We start from the raw sequence: 25,684 nt of genomic DNA, 5'->3' as shown, positions 1-25,684 counted from the left end.
TTCGGCCAGGTCTGACAATCTCTTCGGTACTCCTGACACAGCATCTGTAGTCCCTTGCTTAGGAAAGAAAGCATAAGAAAGTGTGATATAGACAACTGAAGATAAAAGTAAAATAAATTTGGCTTGATGCAAAATATAGCTCTTACATTTTTTTAATTCCTGTAAGTAGTCAGATACGGTGAATCATACTTGAATTTATAAACAGAATGTGCCAGAAATCACTATATTTCTGCAGAATATTTTAAAACAGTTTATGAGATAATTGACATCTACAAAATTACAATTTTTAAAACAAAAAGAGTGTGTTTGTGGGACGTGTGATAGCTTTATAAAAGTTGGTTCTGACAAATGCATGTTGTTCTCTATAATAACGATACCCTAATGCCTAAATGATGCACTGATCTCTAATAATAGGCTTACAAAGAATACTTTTATATTTGAATGATGTATTGACAATGCCGTTTATCTCAAGTTGAAGTGCATATTTGTGGAACAGCAGATGTACATTTTCAAAGGACTTGCAAAACAAAGACCGGCTTTTTTTTTTTTTTTTTTTTCTCCTTGTTGGAAAGTGAATGTGGATGCAGACTTCAGCATTAGGAGGAAATGAATGATTGATATCTAATAATCAAAACCATTTGTAGTACTGGAGATTGTTGCCGCCTACTGCACAGGCCTTAAATCTCTGTCTCTTTGATCATTCCCTCTGAACAGACCCATATTCCTGGTGCCTGTCCAAAGATATCAGGAATTCATCAACACTCTCCAGTTTCAGGTTGCAGACTACTGCGTCAGAGTTTGTGCTACAAGCATTTTACAGGATGCTGAGAGCCACCACTGGGATGACTACAAAGCTTTTTATGAGGTGTGAAGTTAAGTTTACTATCCCTCCTTTTTACACAAATATGCTTTACTGCCTACCTGCTTTCTGGCTAATTAGAAACATGAGCTTGGCATTACTAACACATGAAGGCTGTTAGGATAATATTTTTTAAATATTGAATTTGTACTTAGGAGAAACACTTTTTAAAAACCTGAAATAGCTAGACATCAGAACTCTCCTTCTGCTTAAAAGTAAAAATAACTTAATTTGAGCTGCAGCATGTGCTATCTAAGTTGGAATGTAACGGGATACAATGAAAAGTCAAAGAGATAATGCCAAAATGCTACAACTTCATATTTTTCTCCAAAGGGACTACTTGTGGGTATCTCTGCCCTTCCCCCCCTCCCACTTTTTTTTTTTTTTCTAAATGTCTCTTCTTAAGCCACTTTATTCTTTGTACATACTTTTTTTTGTTCCTCCTCTCGTTGTATGTTCTTATGAGGGTGATTTAAGACCCATCTGATCATTTATAGCTTACCTATTTTCATTTAGCCTGTGTTTTGAAATCCCAAACTTCCACTGAATTAAAGCCTAATGATTCCCAATACAACCGAACCCAGCATCAATTAAAATTATTCATCGTCAGGCTTCAATCCCATTGATTATACATAAGCCCCAATATATGAAGTTGATTTTAGGGCAGAGTGAAACATTTACAATATCTTAATAAAAGATAATCAGGGTTTCTAAAAAAATTCATTAGTCAAGCCCAATTTCATTAGCTTTCCCAGTTTACCCTTTCCTTGGGATTAAAGCTTATGATCCTTGTTTTTCCTGTCTGTCCTGATGGCTATGGAGTCCTGGGGAAACTAGAGTGGAGTATTATTCAAATAGCAAAGTCACTCTTGTCAACCCCCTGACACCCAAGGTTCCCGTGGCTCTATTTATGCCTGAGTTATAATCATAACAAATGTTGCCATAACAGAGAGAAGTAGTAAGAAGATCTTTTAAAGGACTTTCCACTTTTTCCAAGGCCATTTCATCTCTCCTTTAGAGGCCCTTCCCGGATAGTTTTTCTTTTTGCAAGAGCATTCACATAGGGTTTTCCAAACATGACACACTTCAAACAGCAGCGAGCAGAATGAGCGCGAGAAAGTGGTGGTGCAGCTGGCAGCCCGAGATAAGAGGCTGAGTATTGGTCTTCCCCTCTCTTGCCAGTATCCCAGCTTCCTTATTTGCCTTGAGGTAAACAGAGAGATTGAAAATGAGTCCATCTCCGGTTTCAAACTATTTCAATATGTCAGTGTACTAATGAGCAATTTTATACGATGTTTTCGTTGAGGCACAAGTATCCTTTCAGTCTATGTCTACGTCCATTGGGCTATTCTGTTTTCTCGTATGCAAAACGGGAGCTAGAAAAGTTGTACGGTATAAATAATAAGTGGATGCGGTGAGAACCTGTTATTGAAGTTACCAAGTATTAAAAAAACAAAAAACAAAACAAATTACCATGTAACATGCAGCTCTTAGATCTTATGACAAGGCGTTAGCTTCAAAGACAGAAATAACGAGATAGTTACCCTGTGATTACATGGTACCATAGCTTCCATATACTTACATGGTCAGTAGTTACAATTTAATTGCAGAGTTAGTGGTTGTTACTTATGCTCAGGAAAATAAAGTGATACTGCTTTTCGATTTACCAAAAATAAGAAACTGCTAAAAATAGCGACAGATTTTTAAACTGTTTTGACAACTGGAGTATTTGACAATGGTTTTATCCTGTTTACTGCATCCTTTTCTTCTCCTCTCCCCATTATTCCAAATGATTGGTGAAACAGGACTATATGTTTTTGGCAGGGCCGTTTTGAGAGGGAAGGAGATGAAATGTGCCTGACTGGAGGCAGAAGGTGGGAGAGCCATCTCAGGGGAGCCTATCACCCTGTGCGGAGGGTAATAAGGAAATAGCGAAAGAATTTACAAGATATGAAGGAATATTTGGTCGTGTTTTGTGACATCAGCTGAGCCCTAGATGCATTATTTCCCTTCTCTAAACTGTCAGGTTTAGAGAGTCAGAGAGTTCAGTTTCTCTCTGATTAGGTGCTGGTCAGACGGCACAGTGGGTGTTCAGATTACATGTTTAAAATTAAGCTTTGAGTATAGTTGACATCTGCTCAATTTTAGCAACTTGTGTTTTCCAATAGTCAAAGAATAAAGAATTGTCTGTTCAAAGATAATATTGAATGGCTTATATAATAAAGCCCAGCTGCTTGTTTCCTGATATATAATCTAAATAAAAGCTCACATCTGTTTACATTATGGTGGGTCTACAAAAATAACAGATGTTTACTAGCAGAATACTTTTGAAATGACAACAAATAGAGAAACAGGTCAGAAGAATAAATGAGTCACATTTAGTTTAATGAAAACCCTTGCGTATATTATTACAGTTATACATACTTCGAAGGGAATTGTGAGAACAAGGACGAGTTTGGAATATTTTTAAGTAAACACGAAGTTTACACTTTAGAAAGTCTCAAAAGAAGTATTTTTCAGTTTCAGGGAACGAACTCTACATGCCTAGTTACTTTTATTTTCTCATTTATTGTTAACTATTAAGGAAATTGGTTCTCATTTTGAAAAATACGAGAAATCATGTTTGTCGCGTTATTAAAAGCACCTGTCCATTGCTATGGAGTCATTCATACTCGTTGTTACATCAACTGAAGCAATTTTCTTTTAATTAACAAACAACACAGAAAGTATGACAAAATCAAGCTCTAAAAATCCTTTCCTTGGAAAATTTTAAAAAGCGTTCCTTCACAGAACACACAGCAAGGGAAGCATAAGACACTCTAATTTTGCTACTTCCACATGAATTTTGTAATTTTTTTTTCTTTAACAGTTTTGATATACATCCAGTCAGAAGTCAGAAGTGGTCAAAACCTCCTCCTTTGAACCTGACTGTTGCACATTTTGATGCTCTAGTTTCCCACCCAAGGATGCTAGTTCTACTCATTTATGAACTCCATTTGAAAGTCAATAGAAATTAGCCATAAATTATTCTTATAGTGACTATAGCAGATTTTAGAAATCAGAGCAATTATCAGAAGAATAATATGTAAGGAAAATACTGATAGGCATATCTGCATGAGAAACTATCAACTTTTGGTATAAAAGAACAAAAATTTTTTAATCATGTTTGAGAAATGTAAGTAGTGGGCAAAGCAAGAATTTTAAGTCAAAGAGGATTACTTAGAGATAAAATGTGAAGCTTTGCTCATTTAATTTTTGATATGGCAACAAATAAGGTAATATTTGAAAAACACATTCTCCTCTTCCCATTTCAAATAGTTTTTTTTTAATCTGCTTTGAGGAAAATGAGGTCAAACTACTAGCATATCTCCCTGGGAGCCTGTTAACTCATTAATGCTTGTAAATCACTTGAGGCCACCTTCTCATTTCTTCCTGTTCCCACTGGCCTTAGCTGCTCTTGGATCTTCCTCTGTGGTCAGGGAGAATTTGGTACCCACAGAATAGGTCTGTAGTGGGTGGCAAGGAAGGAGAATCTGGCCCCTTAGAAGTATGAAATACTGTGAAAATGCTAAGAAATGATAACATCTGCCTAGGATTTACAAACTCTTGTAAAATCAGACCATTATGGTATCCGTTTCTAGCATGGTTATTAAAAACCCACGAATGCAGTAGCTTGATGTAATAATCTTTAATAGTTATCCATCCCCCTCCTTGGTTTCATGCATGTTGATGAGTATGTGGTCTGTAAGTTTATTTTTTCTCCTTTCATTTCATTATAATGTGTAATCTCAAACATCTATTAGAATGACCTCCTATGATGATAATAGTCTCAGAAAAATACACATACATAAACAATATTTTTAATTATTAAGATTTAATTTTCGAAGAACCAGCCCTCTATCTTAAGCTAGCATGACTTGTTTGGCAGTTGTAGAGCTGATTGCTTAAAATAAATTTTAAACCCCGGGCTGGGAGTAGGTAAATCAAGATATGCTAGGTTAAAAGCTTGTGGTCTGGATTTGCACTAGAATATCTGGTCTTGTAATTGAAATAAAACATATGTTCCTTTGTCAATAGGATGTTTTACATCTTGTCAAAAATCTTTCTTGGTCATCTAGTGTGTCAGACTCTCCAGCTATTTCCTTTCAGCCTGAACTAATTATGTTCATAGGAAGCAAACTGACATTTTGGAAGATGTGATTCTATTGTTTTATGTGTGGTGGTTTTGCCAGGGGGAAAGATGCTCCTTCTCACTCCAGATGTGGCATTATTTCTTCTGCACTCTTCATCATGATCTCTGGACCATTCTGCCCCCTAAGTTAGCCCAGGTGATCCTCACAGAAGTGCTGGAGAAATCTTTGGGTCTACTGGCCTCCAGATATGCTCGGGTCCATCCCAGTTACAAGAGAACTCCACAGATCAGGTAATTGAAGTTGTGAAAACCATTGCTTTTCAAGAACGTTTTCATCAACTGGTATAAAGCAGAATGTAATTCTGAATCTCATGACATAACTTCTTGTATATTTAACATGTTTCTAACATCTGAAAGGAAATTGTATTCAACTCTCCTGAGATACTTAAGTGGAAATGTAGAACTTCAATCAAAATAACTTTGCTCTTTTTTTCTTCTTAAAATTGTATATAGAACCCACTTGTTCTAAAAAAAAAAAAAATGATTCAAGCTGTATTACAGTCTAAGACATTTATATACAAAGGTTATTAAATAAGATAAAGAGGGAAAATTGAGGCCTGAAATGGAGAAGAAAGCAGCAGTACTCTGATGGGCAGTTAAATTGACTTTGAAATTCTAGGCAACCAGGGAATTTTAGTTTTCCTTTTTGTTTTTAAGTTTTTAAATCGTGTCGTTCATCTTCATAAGGAAACTCCTTTGTCTAAGTATATTCTAATCCCTTATTTCTTTCTCTCCTTTATTTTTTCCCTTTCTTTCTATTATGTACTACTGAAAGCAAGTTCAGCAAAATGTGAAATCACAGAAAATGAGGAGCAGCAGTCACAGGGTATTAATGATTAAACTATAGTCCAGGTCTGTGAAACATCTAGGCAATGATTACACAAACGTGCATAAAAGACAACAAGGGTCATATCAAGAAAAGGCTTTATTTTATAAATAGTCTCACTAATGTGATTAAGATCTCTCTGTTCTTCAGATATATATTAAGAGGAACCTAAAGATACCAGAGGCTTTTTTTTTTTTTTCAGTAGGAATTGTTTCCTGATCATGTTCTTGTAAAGCACTCTGCATTTGAAGGGTACTTAGGTCCTGCTACAGTGTTTCATAAATATGGTATTTTGCAAAAACTGTTTTGAATTACTGACCAAGCATTTTTTTTTTTTTAATCATTGAACTCAGAAGAATAGATGGCAAGTTTTTTTCTGAGAGCAAAGAGTACCTTCATTCTTTTCCTGAGTAGTTTAAATCATTTTTGACTATGAGGTGGCGAGTCACTATGAGATGTTTGTGAAATCAGATTTACTGGGTAGTATATTTATTTATTTATTTATTTATTTTAATTTTTTATTTTTTATAAACATATATTTTTATCCCCAGGGGTACAGGTCTGTGAATCACCAGGTTTACACACTTCACAGCACTCACCAAATCACATACCCTCCCCAATGTCCATAATCCCACCCCCTTCTCCCAAACCCCTCCCCCCGGCAACCCTCAGTTTGTTTTGTGAGATTAAGAGTCACTTATGGTTTGTCTCCCTCCCAATCCCATCTTGTTTCATTTATTCTTCTTCTACCCACTTAAGCCTCCATGTTGCATCACCACTTCCTCATATCAGGGAGATCATATGATAGTTGTCTTTCTCTGCTTGACTTATTTCGCTAAGCATGATACGCTCTAGTTCCATCCATGTTGTTGCAAATGGCAAGATTTCATTTCTTTTGATGGCTGCATAGTATTCCATTGTGTATATATACCACATCTTCTTGATCCATTCATCTGTTGATGGACATCTAGGTTCTTTCCATAGTTTGGCTATTGTGGACATTGCTGCTATAAACATTCGGGTGCATGTGCCCCTTTGGATCACTACATTTGTATCTTTAGGGTAAATACCCAATAGTGCAATTGCTGGGTCATAGGGCAGTTCTATTTTCAACATTTTGAGGAACCTCCATGCTGTTTTCCAGAGTGGCTGCACCAGCTTGCATTCCCACCAACAGTGTAGGAGGGTTCCCCTTTCTCTGCATCCTCGCCAGCATCTGTCATTTCCTGACTTGTTGATTTTAGCCATTCTGACTGGTGTGAGGTGATATCTCATTGTGGTTTTGATCTGCCGCAGCAACATCTTCCTAGGAACAACGCAAAAGGCAAGGGAAGCAAGGGAAAAAATGAACTACTGGGATTTCATCAAGATCAAAAGCTTTTGCACAGCAAAGGAAACAGTTAACAAAATCAAAAGACAACTGACAGAATGGGAGAAGATATTTGCAAACGACATATCAGATAAAGGACTAGTGTCCAGAATCTATAAAGAACTTAGCAAACTCAACACCCAAAGAACAAATAATCCAATCAAGAAATGGGCAGAGGACATGAACAGACATTTCTGCAAAGAAGACATCCAGATGGCGAACAGACACATGAAAAAGTGCTCCATATCACTCGGCATCAGGGAAATACAAATCAAAACCACAATGAGATATCACCTGGGTAGTATATTTAATTAAATGTACTGTAGAGACTTTTGGTTTTTGATTTCTGGGTGGCTATATAAAAATGGCATGAAAAGATAAAATAAATAAAGAATTTTATTTGAATGGTTAAGACTAAACCGCTGTTACTCTGGAAATCAGTGTGTGTGTGTGTGTGTGTATTTATGTGTGTATGTACATATATCTTGCATTTGCAATTGCTTAATTAACTATTAGAGAAAATAGATGCAAATTGCAGTTAAACCTCCCTAAAGGCAGTTATTGATGTTTTTAGTATTCTAGTGGCATCCAGCTGTCACATGACTAAAACCATATGTATCATATGTAATATCTGTTACATGTTATTAATATATGTATAAACTTATTTTATATATATATGTAATAAATTTGAGGCCAAGGTCTCATTTTTTAAAATTTTCATACTTTTTTGTTTTGTTATCACTTTATGATTTCCATAATCTATTCCTTGAACACTGAATTAAAAGAAAAAAAATTAGTTGAGGTTTGTGCAACCAATTCATATACCAAAATAACCTTTAAACAGATCTTTGAGTCTCTGTTAAAACACAGGGAAGATAGAAACAAAGAAATGAGTTTATGAATGAGATTATAAAATACAACAAAATTTCCACAACTTTATTCAATATTAAACATTTCAGAAACTATAGCCTTCTCCCATTTGTGCTTCTGGTCTCATTTTTTTCTTCCTCTCCCATTTGCTGTGGAAACATGTTACCCAATCTTGTAACTTTCTTTTGACAGTCTATAGTTGGATAAGGAAAACTGTTCTCCTATCAAAATTTTACCTATCATTTACATGTGGATAATAGCAATTTTCTTTAAATCTGGCTCCTCTTTTGCTGGACATAATTTCAAGGAACGTCTTTTGAGCTTGAACAGTATCCTAAAAATGCAAAATAAATCTTAAAAAAAAAAAAAGAAAGAAAGAAAAAAGAGGGGCACCTGGGTGGCTCAGATGGTTAACCATCTGCCTTCAGCTTAGGTCGTGATCTCCAGGTCCTGGGATCAAGCCTCACCTCAGGATCCCAGCTCAGCAGGGAGTCTGCTCTTCTCTCTCCCTCTCCTCCTTCTTCTTCTTCTTCTTTTTAAAGATCTTATCCATCCATTCGACAGACAGAGATCACAAGTAGGCAGGGAGGCAGGCAGAGGGAGAGGAGGAAGCAGACTCTCTGCAGAGCAGAGAGCCCGATGCGGGGCTCGATTCCGGGACTCCAGGACCATGACCTGAGCCAAAGACAGAGGCTTTAACCCACTGAGCCACCCAGGTGCCCCTCCCTCTCCCCCTTCTTGAGCTCTCGCTGTCTCTGTCTCTCTCTCAAATGAATAAATTTTTAAAATCTTAAAAAAAAATAAAAAAAGGAAAGTACTCCTAAAACACTTTAGTACTGTAGATAGACCTCACCATTCCTAAAGATAATGGTATATGAGTCATCTAACACCTGGAAACTCAAATGCTAAGCTTTGGTTCTTTCTATCTGTCTTTGATCTCTGAAGCCCTGGTATCTAACCAAGTATTTCTATTCTTACATATGTTTAATATAAGAGATATGAATGATAGTATATATAGCAAGCAGAAAAACAGTTTTGCTTATCATGACTTTCTTTTGCTTTCCAACAGACTTGATGTCACAACAATTTTAATATGCACTGAGAACATGTTATGGTCAGTCTGCACGTCTGTACAGAAGCTTTTGAATCCTCATGAATATATAGATGATAAAATTTTTAAAATTCATACACATTGTAATAATTTGTTCACAACATTAGTCATTTTGACTTCACCCTTGTCTGAATTATATCAGTAAGTATCAAACATATTTTCTTTTTAGCTATTATGATATGTAAATAATGTGATTTAAAGTTATTTTCCTTCTACTTATTGAATTGTGTGAAGTAGCAAGTAGAAATATTTTGAAGTGCATTTTCGATATTGTGAATTGAGCCATTTTACAAAGTGAGCTAATAATTGTGTTATATCTCTATTGGTCAATCTTACTCAGATTCTAAGGCCCCAGTAGGATCAGGGTGCTCTTGAGCTTCACTATTTGAGTTGTTTAAATGATTATATTAATGGGTTGCTTATCTCAAGCACAGCTTGGTACTTTATGAAGAAGAAAATCATATCTAATGGCTTTTTACTTTTAAAAGTGTTTTTTAGTTTTAATTTTATATGAATTGCTTTGCTCTAATAGAAAAATTTTAAGTTGGTACCAGAATATTCCCAAATCTGGAAGAAACCTAATGTTTCTACACTTTCAGTTAATCTGCCATACATTTGCTTTTTTTTTTTTTTTTTTTTTTTTTTTTTGTTATTAGGCTATAGTGTCTGAGCTAGTAATGGCAGGTGACAATAAAAATAAGTAATTGCTTTTTTATTTTCTGTCTATTTACTTATTTTTTAAGTAAACTCTATGCCCAACATGTAGCTTGAACTCACGATCCCAAGATCAAGAGTTGCATGCTCTACTAAGTCAGCCCTGTGCCCCAGTAATTGCATTTTTTTGGAAAAGGAGATGGAATTTTATTGAATACAATGCAAGGGAGGAACAGCCATAAGGGGAAAGGAGAGACTGTCTGCCAGGAGGCAGTGCTGGGGATCCATAGTTAAGAGGAGTGGGGAGGTATGGGAAAGTATGGAATTTTCCTTTTTTAGGAGCTGTGTGGTGTTTTCAGTAACCCATTGGCCAGCTAGGGCCTATGGATATTTTGAGATGGGTCCTTTAATGAGCTTATTTGCATTCCACCCTGTGGTCACTGTGGACCCTTTACCTTACTCAGTTTTTCATTGTTCAAGCCTATTGCCTAAGGTGTCCTCCACATTCCCCCATGATAGATCAACAATGACAGATCTTTGGCATTTGGGTGGAAGTCTCATCTTCAGTAGCTCCTTCATGCTGGACAGGAGCATACTGTTTCTACCTAAACTTGTTGCTCCGTCAGGGGTTCTGTGCAGGTATAGACCAGAGCATGGTATTATATTAACCTGTGGATAGGCAATTTGAGTGAAAATCCCTGGTGGACTGGTCCATGGGATTTAGGGTGAGGGATCTGATGGTATGCGCTAGGATCCTTGTTGAATCATCATTCATACAGAATTGTTGGATTCACTCAGACTCGTGGGAACGTTTTTGCCTATAGATCAAAATGGCAGCTGAATCTCGGGGGACAAAGGGAAAAGGGGGAGCCTGAAAGAATCAAGGTAGCTGGGAGTTAGCAGTGTCAGGAAAGGGTCCCGACCAAGTTTGTAATGTGTGTGGATTCACCCTGATGAGCTGCCCCTACCAAATCCACCATATGTTTGGAATTGAGGCCTCAGGAGGATGGAGTGGGAGAAGAGAGGAAAGGGGTCCTTCGCCCTCACAGTCTCCAGAGTCCGACCTGTTCACCCTCAGACCTTCAGACTACACTAACGAGTGCCCCCCACCCTGGCCAGAAATCTATTATGTGAGGTGTGCTAGGGTTAGACAGCAGAAGAGCCAAAAAGAGAAAGAAGAGGGAGGGAAGGGACCCTCGAGAGGCAAAAGGGGAACTGGCTCCCCCTGGAGCTTCAGATTCTCACAGAAGAGTAATCTCTGCTGGTTACCCAGTTCTCCAAGGTCGTCAGTTCCCCCAAGGAATACTAGAGTCTGTCCACTGAGGGAAAAGTCCTGAGAAGTTCCCAGAGAATCCAGGGTAAATCCCAGGTCAGCAGAGGTTCCAGGTGAGGGCTACCAAATGTGGGGTGATCCATCAGGTGAAAGAATTTACCCAAGGCAGAACAAAGGAGACAGAAGTTTATTAATACACTGGATGGGAGCAATAGGCAGGACAGCAAAGGAGAGACTCCTCAATTGCATTTTCAAAATGTTGAAAGATTTTACATAGTAAATAAGATTTAGGGAAATTAAAAATTTTGGACTAATTTTCTGGTTTATTTCATTTGAATTGGTAATATTGTAGAAGACATTGAAGTAGATTTTATAATAAAACAATAATACAATTTTGTTTAAACTCTCCTCCAAAATAGTCACTTTATCCTGAGAGACTAGATAATTGCATATTCTTAGTTTCTTGGATAGGAAAAAGTATGCATATTTCTATTTCTTAGCATAAATTGGGAAAAGTATTCCTTTCTGGAAGATTCTGGTAAGAGAAATATATAAATCTTGATTTTTCAGTAAATTTTGAGACTTTTGTGTTAGAAATTCTACAAGTAATTAACAAGTTTGATTTCAATTTCCCTATAATTTTCACCCACTCTGACTTTCAGCAAACCCATTGTTTATAGATTGTTTCTTCTGGCAACCCTGTCATTGAGAGCTAATTTTAGAAATGGAGAATTCTTTCAGAAAGGGGAAGAAATAGTGAGATAAATTGCCATAAGTTTGGGATTATATGCATAATAGTTCATAATCATAAAAAGCTCAAGGTCTGAAGCACATAATAAATCCTAGTAAACTCAACTGATTTACCATAGATGAAAAAATTGCTATGCTCTTAGTTCAACGGGTCATTTCATCTGAGAGGAAGGCCCTGTGAAAATCAGGAACAAAGTTGACAAATTTCATGGATTGGTCATGGTGAGCGATATTGAATTTCATGGTTTGTCACAGATGAATAGAAAAATTTTAACCCCCCAATGCATTTGTAAAACAAATAAATTATTATCAAAGATTGCATATTTTAATAATAATATTGTAACATACATTCATTATTGTTAACCCATGGCCTTTTGATACATTTTTTAACAACTATGCAAGTACTCAAATCTCTGATTTGTGCATTAGATATTGCACTGTAACCTCATTCAAGAAATTTAAATTGCTAATTTCAACCAGGATTACAAAACATTTTATACCAAGCACTGCCTCTGGTTTTTCTTAATATAAAACATGGATAGCTACATTGCTTTGAAGCATGAACAGAAAGTCTAGATACTTTCCCTTTTAATATTTCTCAGTTGATTTAAATTTTCACACATCGTATCCATTTGTGTTGATTTAAATTTTATGATTGTCTTTCTAGAATATCAATGCAATCTTTGAAATGTATTTTACTTTGTATCGAGAAAGGAAATCTACAGGACAGCATGTTCTTCTCAAGTAGGAAAAAGTTGTGTGTGTTAAAAGGACCCTGTTGACTTATGTAGCTTCTTTTCAAAGCCAGGGTATGAAATGGTCATATTATTAGTATTTAGGGGAAAAAATATCTGTCTCTACTTCACATTTAAAAATTAAGCTGTATGCTTTGAGGAATCGGTGAAAAGTAACAATCAGATATTGATAGTATTGAATTTTTTATAAACTGTACCTGACATTTGTCACTACATGCGGTAGGCCTTTTTTGAAGGCGACTGCCTTTCTTCCAAGTAGTTCTGACGGATGAACTGGATGTATTTTCCTTTCTGAGTTTAGTGTACGACCACCAAATCCCAGGGCAGGAATACATGATTTTTAAAATCGTTTCAGGAAGAATGAAACCTGTTTGCAAAAATGTGTGTTCTCTTTTAACTTTCCTTTGTAGATTTCTGTTAGCACATTATAAAAGGAGTATTTTAAGTTTGTCCTCCAGGGAAAGAGACCCGCTGAAACATAAAATATTCACCATGTATTTTCCAAAATGCCTATTGCTTGTAGCTCTTCCATCAAGGCAGTTAAAGTGCACAATTCAGAGCTGTACCCAGTGCACATTCACACACACACACCCAAATGTGGTTTCCATTGGTGCATTTGGCTTGCGTACAACATTAATTTTAGTTTCTATGTAGCGAATTAAAATTTAATTCTTAGAATTTTAGCTAAATGCAATTTATTTTCATTTCAGTCAATGTTGCTGCCTCTCTAGCCCCTCTGATTAAGCACAGGGATTAAGCCACAAGGGTTACAGCAGTGAGCAAGAGTTTACAGCAGTGAGCAAGATAAATATCTGCCATCAAGTCAAGTCTAATACAATTTCTAATGTTAAGATTACATGTATTTACACACACACGCCCACTCTCCCCAGTGTCATGACATTTAATAACACCGAAGAATGAATTTCAGTAACACACCGGGCAAAGACGGGGGTCAGCAGATATGGGCCAGCCTACTGACCAGCACACCTACCTTGAGGTTCACTTGGAATCACTGATAGGGCTTTGAATAACTAAATGCCAAGGTATTTTAAAATATGCTGTGTCTATAGTTTGTTTTCAAACCAGTGCTAGGTATTTTGAGGTGATGGTCTTATCTGTTTATTTACTTATTTATTTTAAACTATTTCACTGTCCCTCACAAAGCAGAGCATGGACTGAAATTTCGTTTTCCATACTTCAAATAGGCGGTTCCTCCAAACGTTAAACATAGAGTATGCTTATGTAAAATATTGAGCATATGGTCCAATGACCCAGCAGTTTTACTCCTAGGTGTATACCGAAAAGAAGTAAGAATGTATGCCAGTACAAGGATTGGTATGCTGGTGTTTATATCAGCATTTTTAATAATAACACAGAGTGAAAAGAACCCAAATGCCCACCAACTGGTGAATGGATAAAAAAGGTATAGCTCTCCTTCCTGTGGAATGTTATTCAGCCATAAAAAACAACAACAACAACAAGAAACAAAAATCTATGGTGAGCCAACAGTGGCTGCCTACTTCAGGACTGACCCTCCAAGCATTATGCTAAGTTAAAAGAGCCAGAAAAAAAGAGAATATATATTGTCCAGTTCACCTTACTAGAAATTTCCAAAATACACAATAAAAGACAAAAAGTAAATTGATTAGTGGTTGCCAGAGGTGGGGAGGAGGAGAGAATGGATAGTACCTGCTAATGCATATAGGCTCTCTTTTGAGAGTAATGAAAATGTTATGAAGTGAGATGGGAGAGAAGGTTACGCAACTCCGAATATACTAAAAAACATTTAGTTGTCAACTTAAAATGAGTACATTTGGGGTATATGAATTAGAGAGCTTAAGAAAGCTGTTTGAAAAAAATGAATATATCTGAAGAGAAGTAAAAATTTAAATCATTAAAATGTAAAAAACAAATGGCAGAATGCAAAGTGATTCAGAAAGTGGAGTTAGTTGTTTAAGCCATTTTGTTTAGATTAAATGTCTCCCTTTTGTTCCCTTCTTCTATGTGTTGCTTTTGAGGAAAATATCTATTTTTTTTTAAACCTAAAATCAATCAGCCTTATATGTGATTCTAATAATGTAAAACACTGCTGAAGGACTAGTCTTTGCTTTGGAGAAAGCCTGTGCCCTGATTTTCTGACTAGCTGTTTCCTGCCCTCTCAAGCATTATGCTAGTCCCTTTTTAACTTCAAATCATCATTTTCTAACCTCAAAGAGTTATTTTCATCATCCTCTCAAGCCAGGGGGCAGGGGAAAGGTGAGGAGCCACATTTCATCTGAGTGTCTTCCCTTAATTTCTCTTACTTAATGACATTCAGGCAAGTACCTATGGTCACAGGGGTGATGCTGGTTTATGAAAGCAAAACAATCACTTAGAGTTGTGTTTAAAATGGTTGAGTAGGTTGAGCTTGATTCTCAGTACATCTTTATGGTAAATTGTGCTGTCAGGGGCATCAGAAAGGCTTGCAGATCCTCATTGTCTCAAATATTACAGCACTGTCCCGGGGGAACAATTTCAAATGAATTCTATTTCTTCTGACACCGTGGTCTTCTTTCTCTTGGTACTTTAGTTTCTTGAGCACCTCTGATGGCTGGGGCTCCATGGCAGACACAGGGATGAGGCATCTGGCCTGGCCCTTCTTTCCCTTGGAACTTATAAGTTGTCCTTGGGCTGCCTCGATTCTATCCTGGAGGTTTGTTCCATTAGCATTTTGTTATGAGACACCGCAAAAGCAGCCAAAAGCAGGGCAGCACAAGAAAAGCATGAAACCCAGCTAGCTCTTTTTAGCTTATCAGTTTTTCTCACTTTTGATGTGTGTTGGATTTATTTCTTTCTAGCAGCAGCTGGCTACATAAGCTCAAAAAGTCAATGAGTTTTGTTAATGAAGAAAGGAAGGAAGGCAATACACTTGTACATCAGAGAACCACAAGAGATTGAATCTGGGACAGAGGGCCCAAGTGGCCTACCATGATGAGCACAGAGCCTGCATGATGCTAGTGACAGGGAGAGGGCAGAGAGCAGCCGAGGCTGGACCAAGGGCCAAGGGGCAAAGCAAGGAATTTCCCCAAATCCCACTTTCCTCTCCTGAAACAAAACCATCTTTACAGTCTGCTAATTTGGATATGTGAAGAAATGTATTCTGCTTCAACCTATGGACAATTACTTATTTTTAAAAGAGTATTTAAATTTACCCTATCAAAATTCTTTTATGTCTTGCAGAAAATATAATTCTGTGGCTCTTATGATTGTATTTTGTTCTCCACTATGAATTATTTAGAGCGTCCTCTCTTTTAAGTGTATACCAAAACATCATTAGAGGTTATCTAATAGCCAGCTCATCATTTCATTCCCCCAATGAGGCTTGTGGGCCAATTTTCACCCTGTTATACTCTCCAGAATAATGACACTAATTTGGGATCTTGCTGTGGAATTAAATGCTTATACAGATCCCACCCCTCTGAGACCATAAACATCTGCCATAACATTTCTTATAGCCAAATAACCCTACTATTACCAGGATGACTGAGAAACCATGAGTGGAATACAAGAGCTTAGGTAGTGGTGGAAATGTCCTGGAAAATACTGTATCACTGGTAGTTTGTCGTCTTAAGAAATTTAGGCACCATTCCAAATAGCCTTCCTATTGTTATTAGATTCTCCGTTACTTTTTTGCTAATCTCAAGGATGGAACTGTAATTAGGCAACCATTTAGACTATGAGATAGTTGTAGACTTTTTTTTTAGATTTTATTTATTTATTTGACAGAGAAAGATCACAAGTAGGCAGAGAGGCAGGCAGAGAGAGAGAGAGGAGGAAGCAGACTCCCTGCTGAGCAGAGAGCCCGATGCGGGACTTGATCCCAGGACCCTGAGATCATGACCTGAGCCGAAGGCAGCGGCTTAACCCACTGAGCCACCCAGGCGCCCAGTTGTAGACTTTCTTAAAAAGTATTTGCAACTTGGGGCACCTGGGTGGCTCAGTGGGTTAAGTGTCTGTCTTCAGCTCGGGTCATGATCCCAGAGTCCTGGAATCGAGCCCCGCATCGGGCTCTCTGCTCAGCAGGGAGCCTGCTTTCTCCTCTCTCTCTCTGCCTGCCTCTCTGCCTGCTTTTGATTTCTGTCTGTCAAATAAATAAATAAAATCTTTAAAAAAAAAAAAGTTCTTAAAATATTTGCAACTGTTGTTAACATACTAATAATATCTTACATAGCTTGGTCCCTTCTTATGTGCATAAACTTCTCTGGGTCTTTTATACGTGTGATCTCAATCATCACACTGACCATCTGAGGTGATTATTCTTATTCTTCCCATTTTCCAAATAAGAATACTGAAGCTGAATCAATTGTCAAGCAACATTACATGTCCAGTGAAGAGCCCATCGGAGCTGCAAACTCAGTTTTTCTGGCTCCAGAACTCCTGCACATGCCCATGCACTGCCCCTGAATAGTCTTCAGTGGCCCTACCCTTGGGGATAGAGCAGGCAGCAAAAAGTAAATGTGAAAGGATCAGAGGTAGAGTTGAGTCCTAAGAAGAAATGATGCAAAATAAGGGCATAGAGGGATGAGGTGGTGAGACAAGAAATATCCTAGACATGGTGGTCAGGGAAGACTTACTACAAGGTTTTGGTGTAGAGCCATCCAGAGAGCCAACCGAACATGACAGAGAATATGTTCTAGCTAAGGTCATCATTGTTGGAGAAAAGAACCACTCCCCAGAGAATGGGGCCAAAGGGACTTTATGCAAAGGGCTCATGAGGTATGTGGCAAATTAGGAGGAGGCTAGCATAACAGAGCCTCCAGTCTCTACTGGTCATCATGAAGCCTTTCATCTCTTGTCCCATCCTTTGCCCCCAGCTTGATTTCCTTTGAGATCTCCTTTCTTGCCAGACATCTTGTTGCATCTCCTCTCACGTGATAGCAGCACCCTCCCTTCCTACTTCCTTTGCTAGTGCATGTCCTGCCCTCATTCTCTTGGCCTGTCTGTCCAGAGTTTGCAATGCTGCTGGTGAGCGTCACTTACCTGGCCTCTTGTACCTTCTGACGCTGCTGCTTTTTGTCCGACGTGTCCTTCTCCACTTTAGCCAAACCTTCCAGTTTGCCCCATCCCACTCTTTGTTAGCAGATGGCCTTGCCCTGTACTTTCCAAGAAAACCTAGGCCATCATGAATGTACTTTAACTTCTCGTTTCCATTTTTAATAATTATCTTTATCCTTACTCACCTCCAAATCCTTTGACAGTCAATGTGTCTCTTTTTCCAGGCAAAGCCCATCTTTTTACCTGCACTCTTGATCACATCTACCTCCTGGTCCATGGCCATAGTCTTTTTAAAATATTCTTTCTCTCTTCTGGTTCTTTTCCCAAAGGCTCTTTTATATTAAAATTCTTTCTTTCTCTATTATTGTATTTCCCTTCTAAAACATAAAGTTTGTATTCACTGTCTCTACTCTGACAACCACCATTCACTCCATGCACAGCAGCTGCCCTCATCACGCTAAACAAACAGTATGGGCCAGTTCATCCATGCCTATCCAGTCACTAACTCCAGTTTTTGCCCCTCCATGCAATTACCCTTTCCGCAACTTTTCTCACTGTGGGTCATTTCTCCTCCCTTGGTTTCCCTAATATTACTTTGTCCTGGCTCTTTGCCTACATCTTGAATTTTTCCATCATGGTTTCATTTGAGTACTTCTCTTTCTCACCTCACCCTTTAGATGTTGGTGTGTTCCAGAGCTCTGTTCTTAACCATATTTTCCTCTTACACTCTTTCTTTGGGTGAATTCACCCATTCTGGTTTTGTCATTATGACTTCCACATCAGTATCTTCCAACCAGATATCTCTTGTATAGGCTACCTCAACAAATCCAAATTTCTATTGGATGTCTCTCTTTGGATATACTTCAAATGACTGCAGCTCACTCAGCATATCTGAGCATATCTGAGTTCTCCCAGGGTTCTCTTACTCCTTAACCTTTCTCCTTTCTACCTTCTCCATTGTGCCATCTCAAACCCCATGTCTTTAGGGAATTAAATATATCAATTTTGTGTTTAGTTTTTTTATATTTGCCTCTTAATTACTTCCTCCAATGGTTTAGGACATTGTCCTCTTCTGTCTGGTCTACTGAAATATCATCTCATTATCTCCCTTACTCCAGCCTGGATCCCTGCAGATCTCCCTGCACTATTGCACAAGTGATTTTTCAAAAATATAAAATAGTTGATATATCTCCCATGCTATAAACTCTTCAGTGATCCTCCATTGCTGGCGTGAAGTCCAGACTCCTTACAAAAAGTGTATCGCAATATCCTGACCTAGTCTTCTGCTTAGTTCACACAGTGTAATGTAGGGCTTGGAAACATGACAGACTCATTTTGAGGCATATATAACAAATTTTGTTCTCTCTGAAATTTAGTAAGAAAAAAATGGCTTTCAAAGAAGAGATATGTTAGAAGTCTAAAAAATATTGAAGTATATAAGAAAGCAATTGATTTCTGTACATTGATTTTATATCCTGCCACATTACTGAATTGCTGAATGAGTTCTAGTAGTTTGGGGGTGGAGTCTTTTGGGTTTTCCATATAAGCTATCATGTCATCTGTGAAGTGAGAGAGTTTGACTTCTTCATTGCCAATTTGAATAGCTTTTATTTCTCTTTGTTGTCTGATTGCTGTTGCTAGGACTTCTAGTACTATGATGAACAAGAGTGGTGAGAGTGGGCATCCTTGTCGTGTTCCTGATCTCAAAGGGAAGGTTGTCAGCTTTTCCCCATTGAGGATGATATTCACTGTGGGTTTTTCACAGATAGATTTTATGAAGTTGAGGAATGTTCCCTCTATCCCTAGCTTAAGATATGGTCCATATATACTGTGGGGTAATATGCCTCCTTCAGAAAGGATGAATACCCAACTTTTGCATCAACATGGATGGGACTGGAAGAGATTATGTTGAGTGAAATAAGTCAAGCAGAGAGAGTCAATTATATGGTTTTGCCTATTTGTGGAGCATAAGGAATAACAGAGGACATGGGGAGATGGAGAGGAGAAGAGAGTTGGGGGAAATTGGAGGGAAGTCGAACCATGAGGACTCTGAAACACAATCTGAGTGTTTTGGAGGGGTTGGGGGTGGGAAGTTGGGTGAGCCTGGAGGTGGGTATTATGGAGGGCACGTATTGCATGGAGCATTGTGTGCGGTGCATAAACAATGAATTCTGGAACACTGAAAAGAAATTTAAAGAATAAATAAAAAATTGAAAAAATATTGAAGTATATTTAATTAGTAGGTATTCTGCTAGCAAGACAAACTGAAGAGGGACAGGTCATATTTGGAAAATGTGAGATTACAGGAAGCATATGGAATGAAAAAGTCAGAATGGGTTTTCAAAATGGAATTCTGTTCTACATATAATTTAAAAGATGCTGTTGCTCCTGTACTGTATATAAAGAGAGATAATACCACTTCAAACAATTCCATTACTAAAATGCTCCCAGTTGTTACTCTTTACTCCATGTAGGCAAATATAGTCTCCTGTTATGATAAAAACTTTATTAGCCAAGCTATCTACGAAAGATTTTATGTAGCAGATTCTTTTTACCTCAAGATTTATTGCTGAATTTGGGCCAACCTAGAAAAATGTTACAGTCACTTCTCCAAAGATAATTGTAGACCAGATAGTCTGGCCAAATTGTTCTAATTTTGAAATCATAGTCATATATTTTACAGTTAAATTCTTCTTTATAAGCCCTCTGTGGGCTCTTAGGAACATACAAAATTAATTATAAATTCTCATTAATTGTTTAGTATTTATAAATCACTTTAAAGAATAAAGAGAGGTAGCTTTGCTAAACATTTCTACAGTAATGAAGCAAATATGACAAAATATTGACATTTATTTGATCCCGGTTGAGGGTGATATAAATGGTATACACTGTCCTATTCTTTATTCATTCATTTTTGATAAATTTTATAATGGTAGTTTTACCTACTAATGGGATTATCTTACTTTTCCAAGTGTAAGAACTGCTGTATAGGAGCTTCTGAATTACCTATTAACATAGATCCCAAGTGGATGGATGCGTTGTCCATTCTAGCGCAATACCATTTTGTGCAAAATCATGAACTTCAAGGGGTGCCTGGGTGGCTCAATCAGTTAAGCACCCAACTCTTGATTTCAAGTCAGGTCATGATCTCAGAGACACGAGATCAAGTCCAGGGATTTGTGCTGAACATGGAGTTTGCTTAGTTATCCCTCTGCCCCTTCTCCCAATCATATGCACTCTCTCTCTCAAAAAAAAAAAAAAAAAAGAAAGAAAGAAAGAAAAGAAAAATCATTAACTTCAAATACTTAGTGAAAATAAAAAATTCTGCTGGTCTTCATGATTAATGTTTCCTGTGTATTCTGAAATAATTATTTTATTTCTCCAGGACTTTTCAGCATGGCATAGATGATTCTGCTTCAGATTCCATAAAACCATTTTTCAAGCAACCGCTGCATTGGTTTTCTTGCATATCACATTTCTACCCTTCTTTACTCAGGTGAGAACCTCTAAATACTACACTATGTATAATTCTATGATCCCTTTAAAGTTTAATGGAAACTTTTATCCATGGAGGTAATGCATCTCAGAGAAAGAGCTTACAATTTTTATAGTATGCAGGTAAGTAAAAAGTATTACTTCTCTTTTTATTAGCCCAAGGATCCAGCAATATACAAGCTTCATAATCATTCTGCTAACTTACAGCTTTACTGTTGTAATGGAAAAATATGAATTTTTGGAATTTAGTTCTATTTTAGCTAATTGCTTAGCCATTTTAAAATTCATCTTTCTTGATCTATGACTAGGGATTTGACAGTTCTCCAACTAATTATCGAAAAAAATAAAACAAAGACAGCAAAACTGGATAATTCATGTAACAAACTAGAGCCTTAGGAAAAAGTTGAGAGAGAAGAAACTTTAAAAAAATTATGAATAGGGTCTTCCACTTTTATTATTTAATTAACAGCATTTAAGCATTAAAAAATCATTTAAAGCATGAAATATACTCGCAGAATAATCTGATGACATTTTGTGGCATTATATAGAATGTCAGTTTGATTCTTTGCTGAATATATCACTGGAAAGTACCTTTCCTTGGTATCTGTGAATAAATATATCATGTATAGCTGAAGGAGATCCTGTTAATTCCTGTACATTCTTGATTCATCTTGGAAGTACACCATCAGTGATTTTACTCTCTAAATTGAGTAACTGTCTCTCACTCTTGAGGAGCAAGAGTCCTGGCCATAAATAGATGTTGTGTAAACCTTGTACACAAAATCTCTATAAACACAACAAATAAATCCTGTTACCAATTAAGTCGCTGTCTCCATATAGGAAATGGGGAATCCGAGATCAGTGACACATAGACTCTACTTTCAAAGACCTTCGTGTATTGTTGTTACTTCACTTACAAATAAAACATTTTCGCCGTCTCTGATGCATTCCTTATGATTGATTCCTAGAAACAGAATACCCTCAGTACTCTGTTACCTCAGCATCCAGTAGCTCGCATGTAAATAGACTCACGGCACTGCGAATTAAATAGCTGACTTTTAATACTCATTACTACAAAAATAAGAAATTAAAGAACTGAATCTTTTACAGTGTTAATTAAACAAAAAATCTGTATTATTTTTAAAGAGTTTCCAAACTTCTCAACCTATTTGTTCTCCATGTTTTCAGAGTTTCTTTAATCTATTAGTATTACTACTTTCTTTTTTCTTTTCTTTTCAAGATTTTATTTATTTGACAGAAAGTGAGAGGGAAAAAAGTGAGCAAGGATCCCAATGTGGGACTCAACCTCAGGGTCCTGGGATCATGACCTGAGCTGAAGGCAGATGCTTAACCAACTGAGCCCCAGGTGCCCCAGTATTACTACTTTCATCTTAGTCTATAACCATTGAGATTATCCCCATTGAGGCGTTGCTCTGTAAGATTTCCACCTTCAAGCTCATTCAGTCCACGTAGAGACCTGGAAAGGCAACCTGGAAATGGGTTTATCTTTCACATAGCCACTTCTTGTGTTTAACGTCTTTCTCTCCTATGCTTAAAGCAAGCATAAATGTAATACGGCTTTTTTTTTTTTTCTTTCTGCTTCTGTGTAGTAGTAATCCATGTTCACCATTATCCTAACATAAACATTCAAACCCAGGAGTCACTACTCAGCCCATAGTAGAAATGAACCTTGGTACAAGATTCCCAGAGGACAGTTTAGGAAGATGAGTCAAAAACCTTAAAAATATTTATTCTTCTTTATCCAGAAATTTCATTTCTAAGAATTGATCATAAGGAATTAGAGCAGCTGATGAAGCTTTGTTTGGAAGGCTAGCCATTGAAACATTGTGAAAGGAAAAAATGGAAATAAATGTCCTACAGTATAAAATTAGACAAATCAATTATGGAATAGTCATATGATACATTAGTGTGGAGTCATTAGAAGGGTCGATTTTGAAAAAAATTTAATGACAAATAATTTTTTATTTTTAGTTAAAAGGAAGCTGCCCTTAGTCATTATGACAGCATCAAAACCAGCCCAGTTTTTCCAGCGATAACTGTGTACCGCACATTCTAGGTGCTTCATGTACATTATCTCTTTAAAACATCACACTAGCCTATGGGACACCTATTTCTGTGCTGCTTTCATGGAGAGTAAAGTGATACGTAGGTGGCGACTTTCTGAAAAGGACCATCCTGGATGGCAGACTCTGAGCCAAGGATTGTCTGCCTCCAAAGTTCTAGCCTCTGACAACTACACCTTCACCTGTCAGTGGGAGAGCAGATGTTCTGAGTGTGTGTAAAAACAGGTGTTTTTTAATACATGTTAAAAGTATGCATAAAAAATCTAGCAAGTGCATAAAATAGATGTGGATAAAAAATCCAGGATGGTCAGTTATTTATTATGTAAAATCTCTTTTTATGTACTAATATATTAGTGCTTATATACTAATCGATAGTATATATCTCCAAGGGAGGGATCTAGTATGTGGATTCCTTAAACTTGCTAAATGTGAGACCCATGTTTCCTAGGGGATGAACAGTTATTGGAAAGTGGGACACAGTTGAAAGTGTTGAACTAGGCCATACTACTTTACATATAGCATTTAAAAAGCAAAATTGAGAGGCTATATATGCTGAGGAGCTCATTGTTTTTATCTTTGTATGGTAGGATTGCAAGCAACTTTAATTTTTTATGTATTGTTTTCCATATTTTCTGAATTTCATATAATGAAAATGATTTAATTTTATAGACCTTCCTGGACTTGCGATGGGGTTCCGTCCTGATAAAATCATCATAAGTTGAAAATATTATGTTAAAAACGCATTTGATGCACCTAACTTAGCAAACATAGCTTATTAGCCTCACCTACCTTAAATGCACTCCAAACACTCACATTAGCCTACAGTTGGGGAAAATCATCTAACACAAAACTTATTTTGTAATTAAGTGCTACATGTCTCCTGTAATATCTTGACTACTATACTGGAAGTGAATAGCATAATGACTGTATGGGTACAGAGTGGTTGTAAGGGTTTGGGTTGTCTACCCTTGTGATCCCTTTGTGCCAGAGCTGTAGCTCATTGCCACCATCCGGCCATCATGAGAGTATTGGACAGCATATCATAGCCTGGAAAGAGGTCAAAATCTCAAAATTTGAGGTGTGGTTTGGACTGAATGAATATCGCTTTCACACCATCATAAAGCTGAAAAATCATAAGTAGAACCATCCATTATAAGTCGGGACCACCAGTATTAAAAGTTTTTCAAAGCAGAAAGAAACCCCCTTTTTTTTTTTTTTTTTTTTTTTGCTCTTTGTTCACATGGCTTACCCTCTAGCCTCTATGCAGATGATTTCTAGCTTCACATCTCCAGCTCTGAGCACCTGCCTTTATCCCCACACTGTATGTCCAGCTGCTCATATTTTTGAATGACCCACTGTTGTTACTGGAAATCTATTATGATGTCCTCAGCTGATCTTTCCTTCTACTCTTCTCTTGTCCCCCATGCATAGTGTCTTTTGTAGCAAGAGTGTCATCCTTCTTAAACACTTCCAGATAGAATCTTGATGATAGTTTCCATATTGATCTCTACTTTGCCTGTTCCTAGTGTATTAGCATGTTCAGTTGATTCTTTCTTGACAGTTCTCTTAGAACCATCCTTTCTCCCCAACCCATTACAACAACCCTAGTCCATTTTCCTATTATTTAACATGTTTCAGACACTGTTTTAATTATATCACTGCTCAAGAATTTGGTGTAGCTTCTGCGTGGCCCACACTGGCTGACTTAACTACCTGGAGTACCCAACAGCGTTCTCTACTCCCATTGTTAGTCTCCTTTCTTATCTCTTAAGACACAGTTACTCCGTACTTATCACTGTTGTTATTTTGAGTCTCAGCTTGAGATCTTGATTTATGAAGTTTTCTCTCCTGAAATACCTTTGGTTCTCTTTTTTACTTCTCAAAATTCCCCATGGAAGGCAGAGGATGAGCTCCCCTCCCCTGAAGGCAGTACTTTCTGGTAATTATTCTCTGACAGGTCCATTGAATATGCTAGAAAGACATGATCCATGTGACTTAAGATCTAACACTCTCAGAACAGTGGTAGAGTCAGAGGAAACCAGGGTAGCAATAAAAGTAATTTCAGATAACTCAAGGTATTGATTTGCATTTGTGAAACATTTGCAGTGTGAACTGCACCTGGACCACTGCCGTGTGACCGTAAAAATCCCCACCTCTCCATCCATTTCCCTCACATAGTATCTGCTGTTTCTATGTGTTCATGAACCCCAAATTTTACCTCAAAACTCCCTTCCTCGCTTTAGCAACTAAAATGAACTGTTCAGAGAAATACATGGGCCGGATAATGACAAACTAAAAATATATAAAGCTTTTCTCTTTTGGAAAAGGTGTGGTTGAGAGGAGAGATGAGTGAAATATCTAATGTTATGAAAGATCTTGGTCATTTATTCACCTACTTGCTTATTTATTTGC

General features: G+C 37.3%; 1 protein-coding gene across 4 annotated transcripts in view; it reads left to right on the top strand.

Annotated features, from left to right (window-relative positions):
- KIAA0825 (KIAA0825 ortholog) overlaps window positions 1–25,684 on the top strand; it is a 410,058-nt gene that overhangs the window by 126,645 nt on the left and 257,729 nt on the right. For all 4 annotated transcript variants that reach the window (XM_059175470.1, XM_059175467.1, XM_059175469.1 and 1 more), the window contains 4 exons: window positions 715–865; window positions 5,092–5,282; window positions 9,186–9,368; window positions 21,079–21,189. In XM_059175470.1, the coding sequence (XP_059031453.1) occupies window positions 715–865; window positions 5,092–5,282; window positions 9,186–9,368; window positions 21,079–21,189 (636 nt within the window). The remainder of the gene's footprint in view (window positions 1–714; window positions 866–5,091; window positions 5,283–9,185; window positions 9,369–21,078; window positions 21,190–25,684) is intronic.

This window comes from Mustela lutreola, chromosome 5 (assembly GCF_030435805.1).
Source record: "Mustela lutreola isolate mMusLut2 chromosome 5, mMusLut2.pri, whole genome shotgun sequence".
NCBI lineage: Eukaryota > Metazoa > Chordata > Mammalia > Carnivora > Mustelidae > Mustela > Mustela lutreola.
Note: the sequence above shows the minus strand (reverse complement) of the source record. Positions and strands in the feature narration are given on the sequence as shown.